At 36.9% G+C, this 27,694-nt stretch overlaps 1 protein-coding gene across 1 annotated transcript in view; it reads left to right on the plus strand.

Moving 5' to 3' along the window:
- The first annotated feature begins 7,052 nt into the window (after positions 1-7,052).
- Positions 7,053-27,694, plus strand: part of rps6ka1 (ribosomal protein S6 kinase a, polypeptide 1) — a 63,569-nt gene continuing 42,927 nt past the window's right edge. The window contains exons 1-2 of the mRNA XM_084393776.1: positions 7,053-7,663; positions 17,742-17,786. Of these exons, the coding sequence (XP_084249902.1) occupies positions 7,601-7,663; positions 17,742-17,786 (108 nt within the window). The 5' untranslated portion in view covers positions 7,053-7,600. The remainder of the gene's footprint in view (positions 7,664-17,741; positions 17,787-27,694) is intronic.

Here is a 27,694-nt window from a genome sequence, read left to right on the forward strand (position 1 = left end):
CTGATTACACGTAATCTGGATTAGTTAATCAGATTCCAAAGATTAAGTACTTGTCAAAAGATTATATTTCATTTTAAAATATTTGTAATCAGACTACAGTTACTTTTTCATTGATTACATAATTGCATGTTATTCTCCCAATAACAGTAAATTATTCATAATTAATTTATTCTACTTATTTTTTTAATTTAAAGTCTACTTTCTATAAAAGTCTACTGCTTATATACGTTATATACGTCTTGTAGGTTTGTGGAATGTCAACAATATTAATAAATAATAATAAAATGAAGTAAACAAATACTTGAAAACAAATGTAAATAAATGTTTTATTTAGATTTTTTTTTTTTTTTAATATTATTTATTATTATTATTATTAAATTTTTAATTTTGATGATTTAATTACTAAGTAGCTTTTCATTAAACTCACGAACCCCCCCGCAGTTCCATCACACACCCCAGTCTGTGAAACCCTGACGTATTGTAACGTTTAATGCACTTCATGTTGCTAATAACAAAGAATGGAATATATTTTCTTTCCCTTTTTCATATCAATGTTACAAGTTTATCCTATTCAAATCAATGTGATTAACGAGTTAGGTCAAAAGTCATCTAAAAAGTAGTCCGAATACATTATCTAAAATGAGTAATCTAGATTACAGTACTAACTAAAATTTTTGTCATGCAGTTTGGAATTTGGAAAATGTCTGATTATAATTAACCAGTTTTATTGCGATCATCTGGAACACTTCCTCGTCGCTCTACTTCTCTTGAGTAAACAACATTATTGATGTATGCGTTCATTTGGCTGTTGACATCTAACAGGGCATGATCCAAATTTTTTTTTTTCAAGTGTTTGCTGGTTATTTTTCTCAAGATGGCTGCTAAGATAAGACAAAGTATGCAACGCAGATGCAAATGAATTCACACCTGGCATACAGACAGAGTGAGGACACTGAAAAACTTCCTGATGGCACAAGAAATGCATATTTGCGCTCACAATCTTACTCTCTAAGAGAAACTGTGCTGTTTCATTTTAATCTACGTTAATGTATTCAAATGGGTTGTAAGGTACTTTGCCAGTTCTAGTTTTGCATAATATTTAAAGGCAGCTGTATTGTGGGTTTTGCATACAAAATTTATTTAATGAACAAGATGGCTCGAAATGTTGGAGGATATTTTTGATTTAGGAAGCTCATTACTTGTCCAAACCTACCTTCTGCCTCCTAACTAAGGCCTCTCTAACTGAAATAACATATTCAGAAAGGCATGTTATGTTTGAAGGGAGGTGGTATGCAGTTGTATACTGTGCAGAGTACTGTATGTGCATGGATTCTCCAATGCGCAGCATACAAACCCACCACGCACTGAGTACGGAATCCCACAATGCAATGTGCTCAGCTTGACGTTATATTTCCAGAATGAAAAAAGAACTGTAAACTCACCATTACATAATAGCTAGTGAGTGCAGTGTCTCCTAAAGAATTCTTCTTCTTCTTATTATTTTTTTCAACAGGGGAGCCTGGAACACAAAATGAAACTGACATCACTGAAACATCACCTCATAGGGGTGAGGGAACATTTGGCAACAGCCGGAGTGCTCGCCATCGGAATCTGTTTTTTTTTAACCATATTTTATTTATTATTTAGCACTAAAATGATTGTATTGTTATTGCTACACTTATTATGCTAATAAATAATACATATTTTTAATTGAAATAGAGAAAAACATGCACATGCACATGCACATGCACACGCACACGCACACACACACACATCAAATTGATTTAGTCTTATATTACATACTTAGCACAATCACTAAAGCCCTTCAAAGCTTCACATATATCCTTTGATCAGTGTGCTGTATTTGTTTGTGCTTTTGCATGCAGCCCTCAGGAACAAATGAACAGAAAGAGTGTTACCATTGTAATTTGGTACGTGGTTGTGTTATCCCATCACAATCAATTCAGATTGAAAGCTCACAAATTGGGTAAAGTATTCTTTCACCATGATTCAAACAAGGAAATGCTGACTGAGTAACAATGCACATGCGCGAGATCTTCTGGGAAGGGAGAGAAAGGGGTGCGTTTCTGCTGAATAATTTTTGTTAACTTTTACAGCTGCCTTATTTTCTGGTCAATAACGAGAGAAGTATTAAAAAAAGTATTCTCACAACATTTTATGAAGTAAACTAATCTGATTATAGGTCCTTAAAAAAAAAAAAAAAACGAGGTTCAAGTAGCCTACTGTTACAACCCAACCATGTTCATGACTTGTTATTTGATTGGATTTTTTTTTTTTTACAGGATTGGATCCAAAATGCAAAATAGTCACATTTATTTCAGGATTGATAACTTGATAGTGCTTACTGAAATAAAAGTGCAACAGTGAGGTCATGAGACAACACTATTCTTATATATTGTGCAGTATGCTATATACAGGTACTCTGAAGGTAGCTCCTGTCAAAACATTCAAAATTATAGATAATAATACATTTTATACTGCCTATATAGTATATTGCCTACTACACCCATTATGGACTAATTTGTCAGTTGGCTACACTTTCCTTATTGCAACTTGAGGAGTGCCTCAGTACACAAGGAATGAACACAATGGCGATAGCTCATAAATCTGCAGTGTTTGAACCATATGCTGCATATTAGACTATACTGTATGCTGCCTGCTACAACAAACAAGAGACCCACTGCATTGTGAGAAAGACTATGCTAGCTAATGAACTCTATATATTGGGTATTTATGCATATGGAATATTATCAATACTACTAACATACTAAACATACTATTAACACACCACATGCGAAATTTCTTTCAAATGAAGCAGTGTGTGCATGTTCAACTGGCATTATGTCACTCAGAACTGTCATTAAGATTTTCCTGCAGTCCAGTGGTTATTCTGCCCACAGCCGCTCCATGGCTCCTGCAGTCTGCTGCTTGTTTCACGCCCACACACACCTCCTACTGATCGTCCAACACATGCACGCATGGGTGTGTGTGATGTAGTGTGGGTGGGAGGCGGGCGGACATTCCTCTTGAATAGTCTCTGTGTGTGAGAAGATCGGGAGGGAGGCACATTGTCAGTTACTCAAGAAATAATAAAGTGAGCATATAAGACTATTGTATGTATTTGTGCGTGTATACGGGTGCTGGGTTTTAATTGTGGCATGTCTTAATGTAATGTGCACCTCTGCAATGTAATGTGTTAGTATGAGTCATCTTCCCATGATGCTTGAGCGTGATCCAGACAGGGACTCCCTGGGGTCTTTGAGGGTGAAGTGATTCAGCGCTTCAGATCACAGCACCAAAGCACACACACGCTTACCCACGGAGGAAGTGCAGGTTATTCCTAGGCAGGCTTTTTAAGGTCAAATAAATGCTATACATAACAGCAGTGCAGGTTGTAAAATCACTGCACCAAATCGTATCAATGCTTTTGCTTAAGCATTGAGGACACAAATTTATAATGTTTAAAGGGGTCATGAGATTTTGATTTTTTCACTATTTTAATATGTTCCTTGTTATGAAATATATATACTCGCTATTACACGTAAGTATTTTAAAATTGAACATTATCCAATACCGTCATTTACAGACAAAGCATCATGAAATCATTTACTTGCGGTTTATTATACCTTTATTCTGCTGTCTGATCCAATACAGTTGGCTGCTTCTTGATGTTCCGAACAAACATATAATCGCCGGACGTGATCCGGGACACCACCATCCACTTGTTTCCGGTGCTGGGATCCTTCTGAAGTCAGTACAGAGACACAAACGAGCTGTTTAAACATTCGTTCACTCTTCTATTTGTCCTGTTGTCGACAGACTCAAGTGCGTGGATTATATCAGAAACTGAACGTGCATCTGTATACTGTATCCAGTGTAGACAGCGTCAGTGATTATAATGGTTTCTATTTGCTTTTGACACACGCTCACATCCAGTGCAGGCAAATGTCAGCTGTTAAGCGACTGAATGCCAGTGGGCGAGGGATACGCAGTGATGATATATATATATTCGTCGATGTCTAGCTCAGAGGTAGTCATATGCAAATGTATTTGTCCATGTGACATAACAAATCCCACAATATCCAAACAAGCTGTTTTTGGAGCTTGATTAAATAAATGCTTTGTTTATAATGAGGAGGATGTTTTGAGGAAGCTATGAAACTTGCAAGATGTTTTAATAGTGCAAGGGACCCCAAGGAAGTGCTAGGGGGTCCATGGAAATGTTTAAAGAAAAAGATTTAAAATATATATATATATATTATTATTAATATAAATAAATAATTAATATTAGATTAAAATAAATAAACTAATAAAAAAATTATTAAAAACAATGAGTAATTAAATAAATAAATAAATAAAATAACAGTTCAGAACTATAATGGAGGGAAAAGAAGAATATAACTTAATAGAAACTTAATATTTTCTACCTAACTTAGACAGGATTGACAGTTGGATAAGTATTTATTTCTATTTAAAAAGCTGATCTGAATTTCAGATTGCTTTTAGCTTCATAATTGATTTGATACATTTCAGAGCCACAAATGTGATTATTTAAGCGGGTAATAAAACCAACAATCATCTAGACTATGGATTCTGGCTGGCCATGATTTTTTTTTGCAAGGCTTTGCATCAACATCAATTGCACACCAGACCAAATAAGTTATGCTATACTAAATATCTGCAGTGTGTGATAGCCTATATCACCGGCCTCTAGGTGGCATTATTGAGCACTAATCCACTAATACCATTAGTAATAAAAAACCCACAGAGATATGGAACTGAAAAACCTTTTTGTTCTTACTGTTCAATTTTCATACAAAGTCTCTCACATTTCTTCTTATGATTTTTTTTCAATATGGAAATTTTATATGTTTATATAAATGTTATGTAATGTACAACATGTGTATTATAAAAAAATCTGCCTCAGTCTGAATTGATTCAGCGCCTACTGTCTGTATGCATCTAGTATTTCAGTAATGCTCAGAATTTATTTCAATCTTTCTTCATTCTGTTTTCAAGGTCAAACAGGCGGATTTTCAAAAGACTTGACGTTGTAAAACACAGGTAGCCTAACCGCTTTGGTAAGGAACTTGGAATCCCAATAAAACCAAATAAAAAGTACATCCTGCATTACCAATGTCACAGATTAGCCTGACATAGTCCAACATTATCATTAGTGTATTTGAGTGCCATTAAAAACATTTTGTGCTTTGTGCCAACATTTGACTCAATGAAACATGGTCTTCTGCCATGCACACTTCATATCCACCCACTACCATCTCATAAAGACAACCATTCATACTCTGTTTTACTCTGGCAACAGATTCACGGCACGCTGGCAGATGGTCTGTGGTTGCCAGTGGTAACCACTCTCAGCGAGAAGCAACAGTTGCTCTTCTCTGCTCCCTTTGAGAGAATAAAAAGTCAAGAGGTATTGGCAAATCACTGCCTTGCCACAAAATGGGCAAGCCTACAAAGACAATTATAGGAAAGGAAATTGTGCCAGGGAAATACTTTGTTACATCGATCTCTACTTTTCTTGTATTTTAGTAAAAAAAAAAAAAGAAGCTCTATATGTACTGTGATTATTTGGCCAGTCAAATGCAACTGAATGCACAAACATAGAACAGATTGTGTCAGTGTTGGACAGTAGAGGTTGGTACAGCAAAGCTAGGTGGTAGTGGCATTTTTTAAGAAGCAACATTTTTTTGTTTTATTGATGGAGAAACAATATACGTTACCTTTTCCCAGACATATTTGAAGCAATCAAACTGTCGGCTGTTTTTAGAACCAGCGATAATCAATTAATTATTAGGCCCGTTAAAAAGTACATTCTACATGAGTGTAGTATGAAAGTTTGTGAAGATTGAGAAAGTATGTAGCCCATTAGGTATTTGCAGAATGAAAGGAGAGGAAAAAGAGAAGCAGCAGCAGAAGAAGAAGCCCTGAGTCATCTGAAATTTAAACATTTTGTATGCTGTGACTACACAGGAAGGGACTAGGGGAAGTACTTATTTAAATTCTTTTTACTTCTCTTGCAACCATTTAATGATGCACTCAGAATAACACTTATTAGGTCATCATTTACACAGAATAAGCTAATGAACAATTGTGGTTTTAACACCTTTAAGACCTTTACAAGAATATCGCAGATCTTGCATTATCTCATGTATGAGAGATGGAAACATATTTTGATACCAAAGCACATTATGTAATTAATTCTGAAAGATAATATCCACTCGATATTACAGAACAGAAGAGACAAAATATCTTACATTTGAAAATGATCAAACATATCAGATATAGTAGAATACATGTAAAATATAAGTTTCACACACATATTTTTCTTTTACCTAGGTTATAGTAGGGAAGTATGCATATTTGATTTGAATGCAGCCTAACAGTAATCGAAAGCCCTTGAACTACCAAACGCACAATTGCATTGGATTACCTATACCATGTATTTTGGAAATGACTAGTATGGTATTCTTTGAAGTACCATGTAAATACCATTTTACATTAATATGGTATTCATTTGCTATACTGTATACTATACTAGGTATTAAGATGTGTCAATGTCAATACCATCACTCAATGTATAGGCTACTTTTTTGAAAGGTAGAAGACAGGCCTGGTTTCACAGGGATTAGATTAAGCCAGGATTAGGCATTTGTAGGCTGTAGGCTACCTTTGAAAAAACCCAAACATAACTGGTGTCCAGTTTGAGACAAAACAATGACACTGACATATTTTTAAGATATGTCAGAGCAAGTTGCTTTCAGTTAAACAGCTCAAACAACCATTTCGTCTAGGACTAGCTTAAGCTTCGTCTGTGAAACCGGGGGATATTGTCATGTATTTGGTTTAGAAGATGGATTTTTCTTTGCAGTGTCTTTTCGGTAATAACATTTTGTTGTTGGTATTAAAAAAAAAAAGTTACATAAGTTTTAAATGTAGAAAAATACGAGATATCCATACAGCTGAAAGCTTGCAGTATCACTAAGTGTCCAGAGAGGGGCGTCAGTAGAGGAGTAGTAGGAGAAAGGGGCTGGACGAGAACTGTCTTGATCGGCTGAAGCTCGTGCGCTTTTACACTGTGGATCCCGTTCAGAGCGGAACACACTGACAGCATCGGCTCCACTTTCTGCGTCTGTGTGCACACCGACAGTCAGTGTCAGTAGACACTTTCCACCGCATTGCAAAAACATATTTAATCTCATTTCCTCGGAGGAGACGCGTTCCATCGCTGCAGACGCACAGCGCATGTCCCTCTAAACCCGAATCCACCTGTGTGTATGTGTGAGGGGGAGAGATTTCATTTCCAGGAACGGGGCTGTGCGAGTCTTCTTCCTCACAGGACCGCGAGGAGAATCCGTCCAAGTCAGATACGGGAATAACGGCTTTGGTTTTTCGACGGAGTGATTATTATGCGCGTCCTGTGCGGATTGTAAGAGAGGAACTTAGTCGCACGTTTGCTCCTGATCCAAAGAGACTGGTCTGCTTGTTCCAGCTGGGAATACACGGGTTCGGAAGAAATTCCCGTATTTGAGTACTTGGGGAAAGACAGAAGAAGCGCAAAATGCCACTTGCTCAACTGGCAGAACCATGGCCCAAAATGGAGCTGGTGCAGTTGGAGACGGAGGTGAGAGGTGGTGAAATCACAGCACTAAAATTAACTGATTTAATGTGTCCCTAAGGTTCCTCTATCCGTGCCAGAGGTCCACGTGTTTGTCGTGTGGAGTTCACGAGAATTACTGCAATCGTATAAAAATGTGAAACTTTATAATGAAATGGAAAAAAGAAATCACTAAACACTGGTTCAGACAGAGTTCTGCAGGTATTCGCAGACTTCACTCAATGTTCTTTTGGAGCGCGAGCATGACGCGCCGCGCCGCGCTGAAGTAGCGCTGGTGAGATGTTTTGTAACGCTGAAGGGTCATTCCAAGAAAAGGTGTCTAGATCAATGTTTTTAACAATAAAAAGATGTCACTAACTTTTACTACAACTTATAATAGACATTTTTCAATATACAATCCATTATTTATGGATGCATGTTTTGGCCTGTCCCTAGCACTGTTTCCAACTTCTGCTTGCTTAATGCATACATATGCACATTTTGATTTAAAATAAATAAATAAATAAATAAATACAGTCCCAAAATATAAAATAATATATTAAGAAAATAAAAGCTCTTTTTAGCTTTGACATAGTTATATGCAGCAGCCGAGTTATCATCATAACTGTCATTAAAATAATTTACAATTCAATTAAAAATATAATTCTTTCAAGATTCAAGGACAAGTGTCTCTGTATTTTGTTCATCATTTTACTTAAAAATTTTGTTTGATTTGGATGATTTTATGTAATCAACCCTTTTACAATGAGTTTGCGTAGTGAACCACATAATATGTACAGAAATATCAACATTAAAGAGAGAGTTCACTTAAAAATGAAAATTCTGTCATCATTTACTCACCCTCTGGTTGTTTCAAACCTGTATGAATTTCTGTCTTCTGCTTAACACAAAAGAAGATCTTATGAAGAATGTCAGTTACTAAACAGTTGATGGACCCCATTGACTTTTTTTTTTCCTACCATGGAAGTCAATGGGGTCCATCAACTGTCTGGTTACCGACATTCTTCAAAATATTTTCCTTTATGTTCAGCAGAAGAAAGACATTCATACAGTTTTGAAACAACTTGAGGGTGTGTAGGCCTAAATGATGACAGAATTTTCATTTTTAAGTGAACTATTCCTTTAAACTACCATCTTGTAGTGTCTTGACCTTGATCAATAGGCTAGAAATGGATAAATGAATTGCAAAATTGTCAAGCCTATCAACCCTGTTATTATAACCCCTGGTTTCACAGACAAGGCTTTAGCCAATCCCAGACTCAAATGCATGTTTGAGCTGTTTTAACTGAAAGCAACTTGCACTGACATCTTAAAATATGTCAGTGCGATTGTTTTGTCTCAAAATGCACACCTGTAATGTCTTTTTCTATGCCACGTTTATAAAAACTTCTTAAGCTTCTTAATTAAACTAAGGCCTAGTCCTACCCTGTCTGTGAAACCGGGCCTTTGAGTCATAGCTTTAAAACACGCATGCATTTTTTAAAGTTAGTTGGAGGTTATATAATGAAATTGATTAACTCTTAAAGAATTAAAGATAAAAATCTTGCTGCCTTTTCAAAATGGAATAGGCTCCAGTTGAATGGAATGACTCTGCAGCTTGTACCTTTAAACTCTAGTGGAAAAACATTGGATTTCTTATGTTCATCTCAGTGAACTGACTGTTTCCCTCTGTTTCTTGCTGTGCCATTTGTGTTCTCTGGGGGTACATGTGAAATGTCAAAAAATCGAATGAATAATACAGCAGTCTAGCATCATTAGAAACACTAGGAAATAGTCATATTTGAATTATCAAGCACTCTTGAAATTGTGTAGCCAGACTGTTTAATTGTGGCGTATGGGACAAAATTGTTGCTTTATTTGCATTTTTTTTTTTGCTTTAAAATACATCATAGTGAATCTCAATAACAGTTCCATGTTTGTAATAATCCACTGGTGTCTGTAGGATAAGCTGATCTCCTGTTTTGCTTCGCTTTCATACAGTGAGCTGTTTTCATTTCCTTTTCGTTTGCACGTTACATTCAGATACGTTGGTTTGTGGGATCATATCTTTTGATCATAGACCACAGTGTGCTAAAAACCCCTAGTTAATGTCAGTGTTAGACTTTCAGGCCTTTGCACTGTACAGCACTGGAATTTGCTCCACCAGCTTTGGCTGGAGACCAATCTTATAACTACAGGGCAAGCAGAGACAATATGGTCTGTGAAGTGCATGATTAATGAGAATGGAAGGAAGATTTCGTTTCTTATCTTGCTCTCAGACTAATGCTGATTTCTTTTGAGAATAGCAATATGAGACGTGTTATTTAGTCTTTTGTTCCTGTCATTGTAATCTGTGCAATTTAGAGCTTAAATTATCTTATCTTTTTCCTTGCCTTCTGGTCGCTCACCACTGTAATAGGTTCACCAACCAGGCGACAGCCGGTTTGCTGCAGAAACTTTCTCAATTCTTCTCAGTACTTTGAATGAAATTCTTTCTGCAGATGAAAAAGAGAGGAGAAATAAATCTAAATGTTTGCAGATTAGAATCTTACAGCGTATCAGCAAGTACCACAAGACCTTAAAGTGCTTCCTGATGCAGACTAGACCAAAAAATGCACAGGATGTCAAACCAGTCATTTTTAACTTCATGCTTCATCATTGACAGTTTTTACATGCTTGCAATGATTAAAGTCAAAAGCCTCCAAACACGCATTGTGTGGAGATGCAAGATGCCGGATAAATGTGCAGGCAGAGTCCAAATGTAACTTTTGCACACCTGCCATTAGTGAGTAAAATGGGCTTGATTCTTACCAGCCATGTAAATGTTTTTTGCATTATTTAAAAGGAATAAATAAATAAACTTCAGATAAACAGAAGTTGCATTAGTTGCAACAGAAGCGTTCTTTAGTATATGACTATGCACACAGAATCATCAGCAAGTATCAGATTATCATTGTTACAGTTCATTTTAAAGGGGTACTTCACCACTGGAAAAATGGGCTTTCAGTAAAACTTGAAATGTTTTGTCTCTTTTTTGAATTCGGTGCTACCTGACTTCCCTTTTGTTACATATAATATTCTTTCTCAGCCCTGAAACTCAAACCATTTTCCCATGCCAGCCCCAGACAGTAGCTATATATTTTTAAGTAGCCTAATTAAATTAATATCATAATTGTGCGACTAGCTTAAATGAAAAATCTTTTGTCGGGGCCTAATATTTAGTTGAGGTTTTGCTCAGAGCACCTGTTGTTCACGTCTTTGATGGCTGTGTGCTCTCTGGGTTTCAGCAGTGATGTGTGTGTTTTGTAATCATACCTACTGCATAATGATTGGGATTATTATTTCAAAACCCTGCGGCTATGGAACCTGGAGCCTGTTCAACAAGCACTTCCTCCAAAGTTTGGAGGTTAGATGGTGGAGAACAATGGAAAATATTTGAGGCTGTATTCTTCCATTAAAGGACAGGCATTCTGTGATCTCCGGGAGTCACGAGTTCTGTTCTCACTCCATCACCGGAAATTTATTCCTGTGAACCCGGTAGCCTCCCAGATTTGCTGGAAGCTGTTTGACGGTATATCACAGTGTATGAGGCCCTATCTGTCCCACAGGGAGGGTTTATGTTTCACTTGGAAGAGCCAGTTTGACTGTGTTTTACGAGGTTATCTTTGAACTGAGACGGATCCACAACTGAATTCAAACATTCGTGTTGCTGGATTCACGTACGTTGATCTGATGTTCTCTGCTCTAGATGCTTTCACTTTCAGTTCTGAAAGAATATTCTAATAGAATATGAATTAAATTCAGTCAGATTTCTTCCACTTGCTTTCTTGTTCTTGCATCTTCTTTGTAAAGACCACACACACAACGCTTTCAACATATGTTCCGTCAGGAATATCAGATGTTTGAGTTGTGTGTTTCCGGTCTCGGCTGTCAGTGTGTGCAGCGGTCTGAAACGTGAGAAGGCATAGCAGCGCATGATGGCTGGGAATATGGAGATGATGTGATCCGGAACTTCGAATTTCTTCCTGTCATCTATTTTTTTTTTTTTTTTTATCCCACTCTTCTAAAGTCTCACTCTTTGAAAGTATTGAACGTTTATTTTTAATTCATCAGAGAGCTTTAATGATTAATTTGTGGTTTCATTCATGATTGAATTCATGTGTCATTTCTTTGTCTTCCTTTCCACTTATCTCTGTCTGTCTAACTTTTCTTCTAACGCTCCTGCTTTCTCTTTCCTTTCTTTTAACCGGGCCACACGCATTCTGTCAGACCTTCATCTTTGTGCCACATCCATTGTCTTTTAGTCTTGTATAACTGCTTACAATGCAGTCTTGCACGCCTGTCAGGTTTGACACTGAATTACTAGACACAAATGTTTTGTGTGTCAAATGCCTAAATCATCTGCATGTTGACAATTCTGACTCAATTTATTTATTTACAGTACTTTTATTTTCTTCCTTTTATTTATAATTTTCCTTCCTTAATTTTTTTCCTTCCTTTACTTGCCCTATATTACTTGCTTTCTATTTAATTTCTATCCCCTAACTTGGCATATAACACGTGTTGGCATATAACACACTTTTCAGATCGTCGAGGAGGCAGGTTTCGTGACATCATCGTGTACAATAGAAGTCCCATTTCATTGGCTAGGCACCAACCAATAAAACGGCTCCTTTGAACACCCCCACTCCCGCCCCCCTTTCTCTCTCGCTGCCACTGAGTTTCAAGTTAGTTTTGCACCTAATATATTGCGAAAAGAGTAGCAAAAGTCAAGGCGCGAAATTTGAAATTGCAGTGACAGATTTGAGAAGTTGAAAGTGTCTAATTGAGGTTGTACTGCGAATGTGAATGTAAGAATAAATGCAAATATATATTACAAGTTTGTGACTGTCATTGTATTTCTGTGAATGGCATTTCAAGGAGCACTCCACTGTTTTTTGAAATAGGGCTTATTCACCGTCTTTCCTATATTTAGATAGGTGGGCAAATGCATTTTTGTCTCAGTGAATGCATTGTTTTAGTTTGGCAGCGCCGCCGATAGCTTAGCTTAGCATAATGAATGGAATCCTTTGTTGCCAGCTAGCATGTCATGAGTAAAAGTGATAAAAAACGAATTACTTCTTGTGGCCTGCATATTCACAACGAGTACAAATAGCAATGCAGATTAAGACTAGGCGATTTCCTAGGCAGATATTGACTTGGGACTATATTGGGAGGAAGCGCAGGCAAAGCACTGCTACTTGGGCGCGGAGATATCACGCAACACCTGAAATCCCCCAACTTCCGTCAACATACCAGCGTGAATAGTAGCCGGCTATTTTTCCTACAGTAGACATAGTGGATGGCGATGAACATGGCGGATTTTGTGAGAGACGAGGAGGGTGACTTCTCAGACAGTCAAGAGCCAGAACCATACCTCTATGAACCAGAGATTTCAGAAGAGGAGCTGCGTGCTTTGGAAATAGAACGACAGGAGGAGGAGGTTGCGATCGCTCAACAACCTGAGGACGTGAGGATGAGGGTCAACACGAACTGGTGGTGAGTGTGATATCTCTGCGCCCAAGTAGCACTGCTTCGCCTGTGCTTCACCCCAATATAGTCCCAAGTCAATATCTGCCTAGGAAATCACCTAGTCTTAATCTGCATTGCTATTTGTACTCGTTGTGAATACGCAGGCCACAAGAAGTAATTCGTTTTTTTTTTTAGTTTTTTTTTTTAATCACTTTTACTCATGCTAGCTGGCAACAAAGGATTCCATTCATAATGCTAAGCTAAGCTAGCGGTGGCGCTTCCAAACTAAAACAGTGCATGCACTGAGACAAAAATGCATTTGCCCACCTATCTAAATGTAGGAAAGATGGTGAATAAGCCCTATTTCAAAAAACGGTGGAGTGTTCCTTTCACACATTTTTAACTACTTGTCTGCAGCTTCAAATTCAGAATACAGGTTTGTGACTATTGTCTGCGAGTGCAAATTTCAGCATTCAACTTCAGATTTTTATTTTACAGGTTTTCACATTGGAGCTGTGAGTGTAAATGTTTACGTAAAAGTACGAATATTTATTGTACAAGTTCTCAAATTCACATCTATGTGCTCGAGTTTTGCTACTCTTTTACCTTCATAGTCAGTGTTCAGCGAGTAAAAATATATCTATGCTAAACTTCTACTTGGCATCTAACACACTGGCGAGTAAAATATAAGAATTTATTAGCCAATGGCTAATGATAGACATTATTTAGTCGCCCAGAGTGAAATTCACTCGCATGTGTGAGTGATTTACTCGCATTGTAGAGGGTGGCCTACTCGGAGACTTTAGAAAGATCTAGAAATCTTCAACTCCCACTTTCACCTGTCAGTCACATTTGTGAGGAAGTCAGTCACACGTAAAGACAGGTCTGGCTTTTGATATTGGTTCCTTCAGGGCATGAAGAAATACGATTTGTCTCTTCACTCTAGACGAGTTTTCTTCAGTCTAGGGGTGCTGGAGAGTTGATATTTGACTGGACTATTATACTATAGTGAAAAATCCAGCATTTCTTGTGCAAATACAGGAAGTATGTGATTTATTCAGGCATTTTCTAGTTAGTGGTTCTGTAAGTAACTCCTTCCCTGTCAGCGTTTACTAAAAGTTGCCAGCCAGCATTTTTGATGATATTCACAAAACTTTGTTTTGATTAAATGTTTGATGATCACATCAGCTTACTTCTGGCGACCCAACTGACAAAGGTAAAAAAAAAAAAAAAAAAATGTCTTTAAAATCAAACATTGAAATGCATTAATAGTACCCCGAACCATTAACATGACAGACTGAATAGGAAAATTGCCATTTCTAAAGGTCTCTTGAAAGCCAGTAATTAACCCACAAAACACATTGTGCTGAACAAAAAACATATTTATCCTTTCAAGGGAACTTTATTCAAATGTAGTTTTGTTCATGGTTTTTGGGTTCCAGTGAATTTCCATGTTAGCATCTGTTTGATTTGACTAGCTTCTTCCAAGTGGTTGATGAATTTGGAATAAAATAGAGAGTTTGGTTGGACATTCAATTTTTGATCTCAACAACAAAAGGCATTTCCCTATCCTTTTTTTTTTTTTTTTTTTGTGCAACTGTTTGTTCTCTCCTGTCATGCACTTGTTTCATGAATGCTTAGTCACTCGAAATTCAAGCTTTTTAATTCCTTTCACTCTTTCAGACCCTTTTTTCTCACTCACTCACTCACTCACTCACTCACTCACTCACTCACTCACTCTCACACTCGCGCGCGCGCGCGCGCGCACACGCACACGCACACACACGTGTTGTGTTTTCATGTTTTATGGAGACATCCCATAGACATAATGATTTTTATACAACAAATGATTTTAATTATATCCCCTAAACCTACCCATCACAGAAAACCTTTGGCATTTTTACATTTTCAAATTTCTTATTCTATAAAAGCTGTTTTTCTCATGCGGACCAAAAAAATGCCCCCACAAGGATTTTGGATATTGGCATCTTTGTGGGGACATTTTGTCCCCATAGCATAGGGTATATCAGAAACACACACACACACACACACACACACACACACACACACACACACACACACACACACACACACTTCCTCTCACCTCTCCGAGGAACAGTTTGGTCCCAATTACTCACATACTATTTCTGTAACAGGGTCACATTATGAGAGAGATGATGTTAATTTTTTGCATACAGCTCTTTTATCACTTCCATTTGCATCGTGTTTTCAGGAAAAGAGTTTCGGGGTTATGTGTGATCAGCGGCCCTGATCAAGAGGCTGTTATGTTGTGTTTTTACTTTAGTGCATTTTACATACACTCAAACTCCTTGCTCTCTGTGTGTGTTTATTATGTTAATAATAGTTTGTTTTTCTAGAAAACCAGAAGTCACGCTGAAGCTCTATTCCGTTTGTCCTTTTAACCTCATGAGACAATATCCTGTAAGGAAAAACATAGGCTACTTTAGACATGCTTAGCTGATAATTTATGTTTCCGTTTCGAGATAATGAAAGGTCACAGAGATGGACCAAAAAGTAAAACAAATTGATAAGTAAATTAGGTATGAATTTCTCTTTAATTCTCTTTGTAAATCTATCAAATGTACTTCTTGTATTGTATAAAGATTTCAATGAGCTGGATTGAACAAAATGTTGAATGCGTTAAATGTGTGCATTAATTAAGCACAGCTCATTTCATATTCCCTTATCAGTTTCATTAGTACCTGGTGTTCACAGATCACTTTGACACAGTCCGTTAATGATTTACGTAAGCAACATATCAGTTATTGTATGAACCGAGTTATATAAGCAGACACGTGTTATTTTTGTGCTGCTAGCATAATGATACAAAATTGCAAAAATAATGGCTGTCTTTAAACCCGTCTTCTACTGTTTGGTAGATAGCCTCAGCCCAGACTCACGCCATTGGTCAAGGTGCTCAGTGTTTTGATAAGGCCACGTTTTTAAACTTTTCCCCTGAGTAAACCTTAAGGACCGATTATTTATATTGTTTTAAACATAGTACTTAAACATAATCTTTAAAGGGATAGCTCACTCAAAAATGAAAATTCTGTCATCATTTACTCACCCTAAAGTTGTTCCAAGCCTGTATGAATTTCTTTCTTCTGTTGAACACAAAAGAAGATATTTTGAAGAATGTTGGTTACCAAACAGTTGATACGCCCATTGACTTCCACAGTATTTACATTTTTTCATACTATGGAAGTCAATAGGGACCATCAACTGTTTGGTTACCCATATTCTTCCAAATATATTTTGTGTTCAGTAGAAGAAAGAAATTCACATTGAATTATATCTGTTGTTTTGTTATAAAAAAAATAAAAAAATAATAATTTATTGTCACCAATTGACGGTAAACTGGAGTTTTTCTAAGACGAGTCGCCTTAACTTCCAGAGCACTTGAGTGAATCGATCTGAAGTCAGCATAAATAAACTAAGCTCCGACTTTGCATGTGACGACTGCTTGATCTTTGTCTGTTTTTTGTTCTTCTCTGAGCAGGCAGAATTGGTTTCTTCCTTCCTCCAATTCTTAATTTTTTTATTTTTATCTCTTTCATTTCCCTCTCTTCTCGCTCAAGGTTCTGTATTGAATGAAATTGAAAGCAATCGCCTGTGCAGGTTGTGATTGTGTTTTGCTGATGGTTCTTGAGAGAATTCAACGTTAGGACTGCAGAAATCAGTTGGCATGCTGGTAATTCTGCAGAAAACGAATAAACATGACACATTCTCTCTTTGTCTTTACATATATAAATAGTTTGTTTGTGAGGTAGAGACTTTCAGAATTCCATTGCGCTTTAATAAATGAAGAAACTGTTCATGTTTAGCCGAGATCAACTATAGTCAGGTAAATTCTTCTCCTAGGAGGGAAATGAAGGGGATATGCCCACGAGGAAGGCTTGTCTACATGTTTTACAGTATTTGTATGTATTTTACATGTGTTTGGATTCTTAGTGGGTTGTGGGTTGTGGTTTGCTCTCATCTCATCTGAATTTTTATTATTGGGCCTCAATGTTGGTCGTCTAACATTAGATACAGTTCCCAGATTTAGACATGTACTCAGTCTTTTTCCTGGTCCTCTGTAAGCCTTTTTACACTGTTCTTCTTAACTCTGGACCTATTTAAACCCTTGGTTAAAGCCTGTTTTAGTCCTGGCATAAATTGTGCAGTTCAAAATATGCAATGCAAGATTTGTACTGCATGTTGTTTATCATCAGTCAACCAATCTGAATAAATGTAAATGTCCTTTATTAATGTTGTACAGTGAAATCTGTGTTATAGAATTACATCTGAAGATTCAGCTTGTGGGCAGAACAGATGCTCAAGCACATTGACAGAAAGAGAGTGTGTTTGGGAGTCTATATAAGCAGCCAAGCCTGTATAAATGCCCCGGGAGCCATTGATTATGTCATCTAGACATAACATGCATTTATGATTTTGACATTACAGCTGTGAGCCTTCAAGTACATGCATGCACACATGCGCACACTCGTGTTTTGATAGCTAGTGCTATTATTCTAATATATGGAAAGTATTAAAAGAAGAGTTAATAAATCTCTTTCTGTTTCTCTTTTAGAATGGACAGAGCACCACTGAGGATGGAGTCACCGCAGATGTTAAGGTAGGACCCAGCTGACCAAGTACACAAATGCAGTTGATCTGGTCAGTTATAACAGTTATTCTTTTCCTCAAAAACATCTCTAGTAATTCCAAAATCAGTTTCAGATGCTACTCTTGTTTATCCATCTTTAATTTCTGGGCTTAACAATAGATACTTTTTTTTTTCTCTGCCAGTCGAGTCGGTAGTTCAGATTTTTACTTGCTCTACCAGCAATATCTTCACATGCACTAGTACTTTCTTTTATCATATTTAACATATTTTAGGTGTGGCATAAAATGAAAAAATGAAAAATAAATTGTCCGTCCTTAGAACAGCCACATCTGAGGCACTAAGTGCATCGCATTTCATTTTCATCAACTTAACAGGTTATAAAGTTTATACCTATGTTGAAGCTATTTGGCCAAAATCTCATGGTACAAAAAATGAAGTGCTACTGGCTATGACTTTCAAATCAGAAAGAGCCTTATTGCCAAGTGTCCTTGCACACACAAGGAATAGACTCGACTAAATGCTAGACTAAAGGCCCCGATATACTTACGGCGAAGTTCTTTTTGTTCTTCGTTTAGGGTTGAAAAGATTGTGTGAGAAGCGGTATTCTGTTACCGAACATCCTTATGTTGCCCATGCTGTGATGATTTGATGAATATGTAAATATGTGCTGCGCATTTTCCTTTCAATAACAAAATAAACACAACAAAAATGACAGTGGTGAGAAAACTTAGTAGTCACAGTGTCTCTTTCAATTAGAATTACAAAGTTCTACTATAAAGCGACTTTCCAGTGTGTTCATGTTTTTACTTACTAAACAGAAGAAATGAACCAGAGAAAATGTCCTTGTTAAAGAAGGCGGAGCCTCAGAGCACACTTACCTATTATGTCATCTCCACTAATGGTCATTTGAAGGCGTTTATTGGCAAGCTGTTTCGAACTCCAGAAATGAACACCAAACGATTTTTGCTTTGGCCTGGTTTTGTTAGAAATGACGTTACACAAGTTTATTATTTTATTTCGCTTGAAGTATATTGGGGCCTTAAGACTCTTCTCCGCTTCTCAAATACATAAAACGTTAGCCTTGTATATTATAGTGTTTCTTGACCAAAGAAAACGCTGTACTTATTCAAAAAACCAGTTCTTTATTTACCCTTGCATTGCAAACAAGCAGAGACAGTCCAAAATGTGTGCAGCACTTCATTCGCTATTGAGGCCCGGTGGAGTTAGGAGGTTTTACAGACAGTTTGAGGATCCAATGGAGTTATGAGCTTTAGTCAAAAGCTTTTTTAAAATGCTTTTCATTGGTTAAATATTTGCAAAACCCACAGACATATAAAGCGTAACCAATAGTAATGAGAAAAAAAATTGACATGAAATGAAAATGAGATTCGAGGTTTCTGCCCGACAGTGACAATTTTTATAAAAATCACTTTTTCAGAAATCAATTTGTCTCTTGTTCTGATGAAATGAGGACATTTGTAGGTAAAAATAGATTTGATTTGTGATCTCATGTTTCAGCCAATTGTTGATTGCCATGTTTAAGAGACCTCAGAGCCGCTTCTGTCTCACAGGAGAGTCTAGGGTATATTGGCAGCTTTCTGAATCAATCAATGGAACAAGTGCTAAAAGAATTCAGTCTGGAGTTCTGGCTCAGAGACTCAGAGGCCTCTTTGTGTGACTTAAGGGATTGAATTACTCATGGCCTATCTGTTCCAGGGTCCATCTTGACTTTTTGCAGCCTGTCTGTCTTACTGCATGGGGAAAGCCTCTCTCTCTCCCTCATGAATCCCTGCATTTGTTGTGTTTTTATGTGTAACATGAGCCTGATGTGATGGACAGAGAAGACAGTCTGTCTCCTCCTTCAGAATGTGCTTTTCTCTGGCTTCTCTTCCTTTCTGAATGGTGAGCTCACCTCATAACTGCAGTGAAACCCAGTCAAGGTCCTGTAATGCTTTAGACCCCAGAGACTGCAGCCAGATATTTTTGGGCCTTTAATTTAGCCTGTCCAAAGACAAAATTACCTCACTTGAGCAATTAGTTTTACTAGTCTCTAAGACTTTATCTGCGAATGATAAAATATTAATGTGAATGTTATTATCAATACTATGCATAGCATCTAATTAGTCAAGACTATAGCCAATCAACTACTGGTTAATTATTGATTATGAGAATAATCAATCAGCATTTGCTTGAATGTGACTAATTCTTTAAGTGTTTGTATTTCCTGATGTTTCTTGACCATGATTGCATAATCATAATTTATGTTTGTTGGATTATCATGTCTATATTGCAGATCTTATGAAATGCTCAATTTCTAGCGTGGTTTGACTGAATCAATAAAAAAAAAAAAAAAACTTAACTTATATTTTGCTTTGGGGGGGGGGGGTTTGTAGCCTGACGTCGTCATACTCAATTCTAGTCAGAATGTGAGTCTGATACTTCTCCATTGAGCTTTGATTATGGGGCGTGTTTCAACCGAACCAGGAAAAAAAATTCCTCTGCACTCAATTGGATAGACCTACAACCAATCAGAGCAACGGAGTAAGTGACGTATGTTTTTCATTCATGTTTCCGATCGCGGTTCTCTGTTCCTCTTTTAAAATTAATGCGCTGTCGATATCTTCTATAACAGACGCGATGGCGGAATCTACACATGATGTTTTATAAACAAATTTCAGGAGGAGCACATTCAAATAATCAATCCAATCAACCGTCTATCAGCATGAGAGGAAAGCATATATTTATTCACTCGGTCAACTCACCTAACATGACAGTTTTCAGCATCCCTGCACTCACTCTTGGCTTGTTCTTCCACAGCCAGGAATACGGGGGGAGTACTTTGGGTTCGGGCCGAATACCGAGCCCGAAGCCTCTCCTCAGACAGCACGCCAAATATGCATTTATTCTATCTGACTTATTTGTAAGCGTGAACTCGTGAAATCTCAATTCTTCAGCGGCAGTCATTTGAATTCAACCCAAGCGCTCGTTGATGACGTGGATGATGACGTTACCGTTGCTTATCTGTCCATCATCGTATAAAGCCCGCCCTGACAATTTGATTGGTCCGAACAATTTTTGTTCGGGCATAATAGCTCCTCAACGGAGCGAGTCCAGACCGAACTTCCCGACCAAAAAATATTGTGGGCGGGGTTCGGGCTGGCACCCAGGCTAGGGGGTTTGGGGATCTTTCCAAAATTTCATATCACGATCTTATAATGAACAATCACAATCTCTACGATTCGCTTGGAAAAGTAGATCGTGGACGTCTTCAAGATCGATCACGATATAAATTGTCAGATCGCCCACCCTTATTTAGCATAAAATCTATAACATTTTTGGACCAATGAGTTTGTTTTTTTTTGAGTTTTTTTGAGTTTTTTTTTTGAGTTTTTTTTTTTTTTACTAAGCACTGGTAAATTCTTATTATGTGTCCTGGCCTTTGCTTTTGAGTATCTATTTAGTAATTCTCATTATTGTGAGTGGTGATTGGCATTAGATTTTCATGACTGTAATACACTGAATTAAAATATCAGTTTTAATAAAAACTGAAATAAAATATTTATAAATGTATAAAAATATGACCATGATGTTTAATCACTGTACAAAGTTAACTGTCTGCCACAACTGCAAATGGCTGGTGAACTAAATATAAGGATATTTCTTATTTGCCTCTTTTTTTTTTTTTTTTTTTTTTTTAAATATACATACTTTGTTGTTCCATCATTTATTTAATAATTTTCACATTACAGAATGAGAATAAGATTTTTTTGTTATTATGGTGATGAGAATTTGGGGTTGTCTGTAACTGTCAAGAAAATATTTTCACAGTTTAATGTTCAAAATATGTCTTATTTCTTTTGATTTAGGGGTGACATTTGACCTGGACATGTTTTCAAATGCTGAAACATATTAACAGAACTAGCGCGGCACATAGCAGACACAGTGATAACAGGCTGAGCCCGTGATTCATGAGGCCATTACTGCTGGCCGATCCACCAGCTCATGATCTGTCACTGGTCCCTTTGATACATGCTGATTGGTTGTTGTTGTGGGAACGCTTAACATAAATCACACAAGTTTTTATTTTATTTTATGTCAGCAAGGAGTCGTTGGTGAGGGTCGTTTAACCGGTGATGAACTTAGATGTGATCTATGGTCATCATGAATAGAGAGAAGTCAATCTGTTTGGAAGGAAAGAGTTGGCAAAACAATCCAGCTATGGATTGCAGCTAATCTGAAGCAAAACAAGGCCACACACACACAAAAGCAGACATAGTATGACAGATTTACTGTGAATACTTCAAAACCCCTTGGCTAATATCACTTGTCACTGTTTTGCTAATTGTGAGTTGAGATGTGTTGATAAATGGATGGATTTCTGCCTTGACTTTAGTCTCTCTGTCCAGATATTTTGAAGCATGCTTTCCATCTTTGTTAAGGGAACATCATGTCTAGGTCTAATAGAATGGTTGATGCGTGGGAACGAGTGTCCCCAGTGCTTTGATATTATTTGGCCTTGTTAAACCTGAAGTGTTAAAATACTTTCTCCTCCTTTCCCAGTTTAATATGTGTAGACATATATCAAACAATAAAAACGGTTGCTCTGTTTGTTTGAGCTTCCCGACCAGCCTGACACGGCTCAACCGTGGCTCAACCAATAGTATGCGTTTGGGGACGGTGCTATCTGGAGTGTTTGGGGAAACCCGTTTGGAAACATCATTGTTTTTTTGAGGATGGTAGTGGTGCAAACATAATGCACTTAAATGTTCATTTCTCAATATAAAATGATAAAAAGCAGTTTAATCATTGTAATTTATAATAAATATGTTCAGACAGAGTTTTTCAAGAGGCCCATCTTGACACGGATCTAGACTAGAGCCCTATTTTGTCTTCAGCTGTGGCTTAAGGATCAATATTGTGCATGAACGCTGCTAATAATACTCCTCCCCGGAGAGAGCAGGCAGGAATAAATAGCTGCTTGTCCAGGAATCTCTGTCAGCCTGGGTCTTTAGTTGAGCAGAGTCAAGAAGAGTAACATGTCAGAGCCACAAGAGACAGTCTTGGGTGATAAGAACAGAGAATTTAATGAGACCTTATCTCTATTTCATGTAATTTTTCAACTTCTCACTTTCATCCCACTTTCTTGCCTACTTAAGCTTCTCATCATCTCTTTTTATGAGGATTTTTTCCCTAACAATATAAAAACTGAATCAGTTAACTGAAATCATAGTTTACATTCAGAACAATAATGACTGTTATCCATAAAATCAAATCAACATCAAATACAAGCACTGTAAAAAATTTCTAACCTCCCTAACTCAAAATTTTCTAGTGACTGATAACATCTAAATTTTTCAATTGGCCCAAGTGAAATTCTGTAAATTTCAATTGGCCCAAGTGAAAATCTGTAAATTTAATTTTATAATTTACAGAATTTCACTTGGGCCAATTGAAAAATTTAGATGTTATCAGTCACTAGAAAATTTTGAGTTAGGGAGGTTAGAATTTTTTTACAGTGAGTAGTTTATATACAATGCACAAGATATAATAAAGTCATAAAAGCCTTTTCTGAAATATTAAAATATTTTCCAATCCGTTTATGCAGGTTTTAGGAACTCTACAACTCATAATATATCTCCTAATAATATATTTGTAAATAATAACTTGAAACATAAATAATAAATAATTTAAAGCTTAGCTTAGCTTCATACAGAGTCTTTAATGCTATAATTTAATGTGTATTATTATTTTTTTAATTAAGTTGTCTTTTTTTGTTAGCCCAAGTTCATTTCTGACCCTGGTTTGCCATTTTGTGAAACATACATCAGATATAAAAAACAAATTGGTCTTTTCTAAAAAGCTCTTTTCCTTTGAACCAAGTGCACATGGAGCTTGAAATCTTGCGTCAGTTTCCAGTGTGAGCCTTGGTATAAATTGGCTGTGGTGACTGTCAGATCTCATCTTCTCATAAGGTGAGCCTCCTCTGTCCCAAGTTAAAGTCAGGCAATTCCTGAAATTACATCTAACAGAATTTGCAATAGTTTTATGAGTTTTACTCAAGCCATTTGATTTAGTAATTTCTAGTGCCAAATCTTATTTGTGTAAAAGCAATTTTATTACTCTTAGTATTTCTATTAAATTAATTTTACATTAAGTTAGTCATTTTACTAAGAGAATGAAAAGCCTTCACCTAAAGTGTAAAATATCTGATCTGAGAATATACAACAAAATGAAACACTATACGATAAACGGTTTAAAAGATTGATTCAGACTGACAAAAAAAATCTGTCCATGTAAACATAGATGAGTCATTTCAATAAATTATTTAAGGTTATGACACCTGCATCATTTCCCCAAGCACATGCTGTACATATTGGCTCCATTAAATCGTCATTCTGAAGTAAAGTGGAAGATTATGGTCATCTTCCATTAGTTTGAAAGCGGACAGACAATTAGTGGCAATGACTCTGACTGTTGCTGTGTATACAATTGATCATTTGAGCAGAAGGTTTATATATAGGATTTTAAAATCAGCTAATCTGACGAATCTTTAACTCATTTCTTGTAATTAGTGAATTATGCTGGGAGTGCTGAATATTTTCCATTATTTGTGCCCTCGCCCTGTAGTCAAAACATGGTCAGACGTCTGTAATAATTTTGTTTAAGGGTGGTTCCTCGTGCCTGGATTAAGTTGATCATGTCCTCCCTCGTTTCTTCTCTTTTTCTGGCCCAATATAATCATGCTGATAGCACCAAATACTTTTTTTTTTTAAGTTTTTGGTCAATACCATCTTATCAGAATAATTTACCAGGATTCGTTTAACAAGGTGCAAAGCAGGGCTTCACAGTAAGGACTGCCCAGTGGTCCAGGGCCAGCGCGAATGACTCTCGGGCCAGTTGACGGAAATGTCAATTGCCCGATCGGGCCAGTGCTGCATCGTCACAAAAGTTTATCATTTGCACGTTTTTAAGGCTTGCCAGTTAAAATATTCAAGCGTAAGAAGACGTGAAAGAGAACTCAGTTCGGTTCTCGCGCGCTGTGTGAGAAGTAAACGCAACACACATCCGAAGCGAGTGCCAAGAAAGCCGCTTCTCAGACTGCACCCAAATTCTGAATTGAGTTCTCTTTCTCGTTGTCTTTAACTTTAAAGGGGTGATGAACTGAGAAATCAAATTTTCCTTGAGCTTTTGACATATAAGAGGTCATCATACTATAAGTTTCAGAACTGAAAACTACCTGGTTAGTCCAATAAAAGCTTTTATTGACACCAGGCACAGCGAACGACAGGTTTTTCAAAGTGGGGATCTATGACGTCAAAGGGTCTCAAACACCGCCTCCACAGAAGATCAACGCCTACTTCAACAACACTGTCTGTTTAGCCCCGCCCACAATTCGCGCATTACATGAAAGTCATTATAATATGCAAAACTGTTATCCAATCATAGCAGTGGGCGTTTACTTCCAAGTCTTCAATGCGGCACGCCCTTAAAAACAGAGCGTTTCAGGAGCTAGGCTCAAACCCAGGGTATAAAATAGCCTATTGCTTATTGATTTTGATGTTTTTGAATGTAAAAACCAAGCGAACGTCATAAGTTGACCTCAGACAACAATATACCATTTAAAAAAAAAAGCCAGTTCATGACCCCTTTAATGGACAAATTAACACAGAATGATGTCAAAATGGCCGTCTTGGCGAGTATGTCGGTTATGTCTTAAGTGAACGTAAACAGTTGCGAAAGAAATCGCACGTGTAACTACATTTGGTCATTAAAGTGACAGCAGCCTAATATTCCTGCAGCTGTCTGTGTCAAAGTTAATCAAACAACAAAGGACAAAGAAAAAATCACTCACTGCTCTTGACTGAAGAATTTATGTAACTATAATAAGGATTAATCTATTTATTATATATACAATTTAAGAAGACTATGCAGTGTTATTTTACATTTGATTCCTTTATTCAATTTCTGTACCTGATAGACCTACCTGAAAATCCCGACCGGGGATAGAGCCCTGAGAAGTATCTCATATTTTTCTGTTTTCATCTTCACTTCCCCGGGTGATGAAAGATAGACCTCTTCTCAGTCATCACACCGATTTCTGGTAGTGACTTTGGCCAATTTAAGGTGTCATTTACAAAGCCATTGCAGAGATTGGAACAAAATCAAAGGCTTGTGTGAAAATGAAAGCGAGAAATTGGTCCTGGATGAGACAGTTCAGCTCTAGAGAGCAGCAGAAGTACTAAACTATGAGTCAATTCCATATGATGGATGTATCTGGCCTTGTGGTACAGTTCAGTCCTCTTGGCTCCACTTTCTGTGAGTGTATTTGCTGAAGATCCAAGCTGTTCTGTCTTCTGTTCTGTTTCTCTCAGAGCTGAGGTTTCCAAGTGCAGGAACGCCCCTCTGGGAGAAGTCGAATCATTTCTTCTGTTTATAATGTGCTGTCAGAACTTCTGCTCATTCTTTAGAGAGCCAGGAGAAAACTATGATAAACTATGATAAACTAATTATAACACAGATGTGGTTTGACGCATAAAAGCTGGAAATTGGAATATAATATATACCCGAAATATAATTTTGAAATAACTTTTTTTCAGATCTGTTCCATCATGATGATCAAATTGTTGTAAAATCTCTTAAAAAGATTATGCCAACCTACTTATCAGCCAACAATTTCATTATTTTAATGTGGCTTTTTTCTGTATGATGATGATATCAGGACAGTTGTATCAACCTGCCATTTTTAACTTTATACCCTTAAAAAATATTAAAATGAATTCTAATTAAAAATGTAAAAACAAGCAATTGTTTGTGTAACTGGATTTTTTATTTTTTTGAAAAAGAAAGTACATTATTGGTCCACATAGTAATTGTCTATTTAGACTCTTGTTAATTCCTGCTCAAATTCCTTCACGTATAGTCCTACTTCTGCTATTTCACTGGATTTTAAAATCCCTCGACACATTCATGCGGTTGTTTGCTTCCTCCATAATTGATGTTCAAATGATGCGTTGTGCTGTTTGTTAGAAAATGTTGTTAAATTGATGAATGTTGCCCCTGTTGTGTTTTTGCTGTGTGCCGCTTTGCTGACTATATTGACCTTGTTGTCATGGTGTTTTATAATCGGCATGGCAACAGCATGAGGTTTTGATGCATTAAAAAGAGATGGAGAGAGAAACAAGCATGATGAAACATTGTGGCTCATTGTCAGTTGTCAGAGTTCGAGTAAAAGGTTTTTAATGAACGCTTGTTCATAAATACTGACTATTGGCATTAATGAGCAAATGGAGTCTTGCCATAAAAAAATGTTGTGAGAGAGAGGTGATTGTGTTAACGTGAGAGAGGTTGATGGATGTAGAGGCGCTCTGTTAAAATAAACATGCACAATGTGCACCATAATATCAACAATCATTTACAGTATAATCGTTTTCAAACTCTTACAATATGTTTGCCGGTTAAAGGCAAGAAATCCAATGTAATGCAATGCAGCCTCAGTGAAGTGAAATATGGCTGTTGACAGACTTGTTCTTGTGTTTGTTGAAAATATATGTGGTGTGGTTTTTGTTTTTCTACTGAACCTTGCCTAAACTCTGCCTCTTTGAAGACTCTTTAATATTTGATAGAAGCTCTTTTGCTTACACAGCAGAAGAGACTTCGGGCTCTTAATTACGCACCACTAACTGTCACCTACACTTACACAAATACTCTAAGCAGATCTTAAGTCACTGTCAATACATTCATTATTTATTTGTCCATGTTTATTTGTGCATAAACTCAAAAGTTTAGTTTTGGTATTACATTTTTGAAAGAAGTCTCCTGCTCACCAATACTGCATTTATTTGATAAAAAATTCAGTCAAAACAGTAATATGGTGAAATATTACAATTTAAATTATTCCTGTGATGGTAAAGCTGAAT

This window comes from Rutilus rutilus, assembly GCF_951802725.1.
Source record: "Rutilus rutilus genome assembly, chromosome: 21".
In the NCBI taxonomy this organism is placed as follows: Eukaryota; Metazoa; Chordata; class Actinopteri; order Cypriniformes; family Leuciscidae; genus Rutilus; species Rutilus rutilus.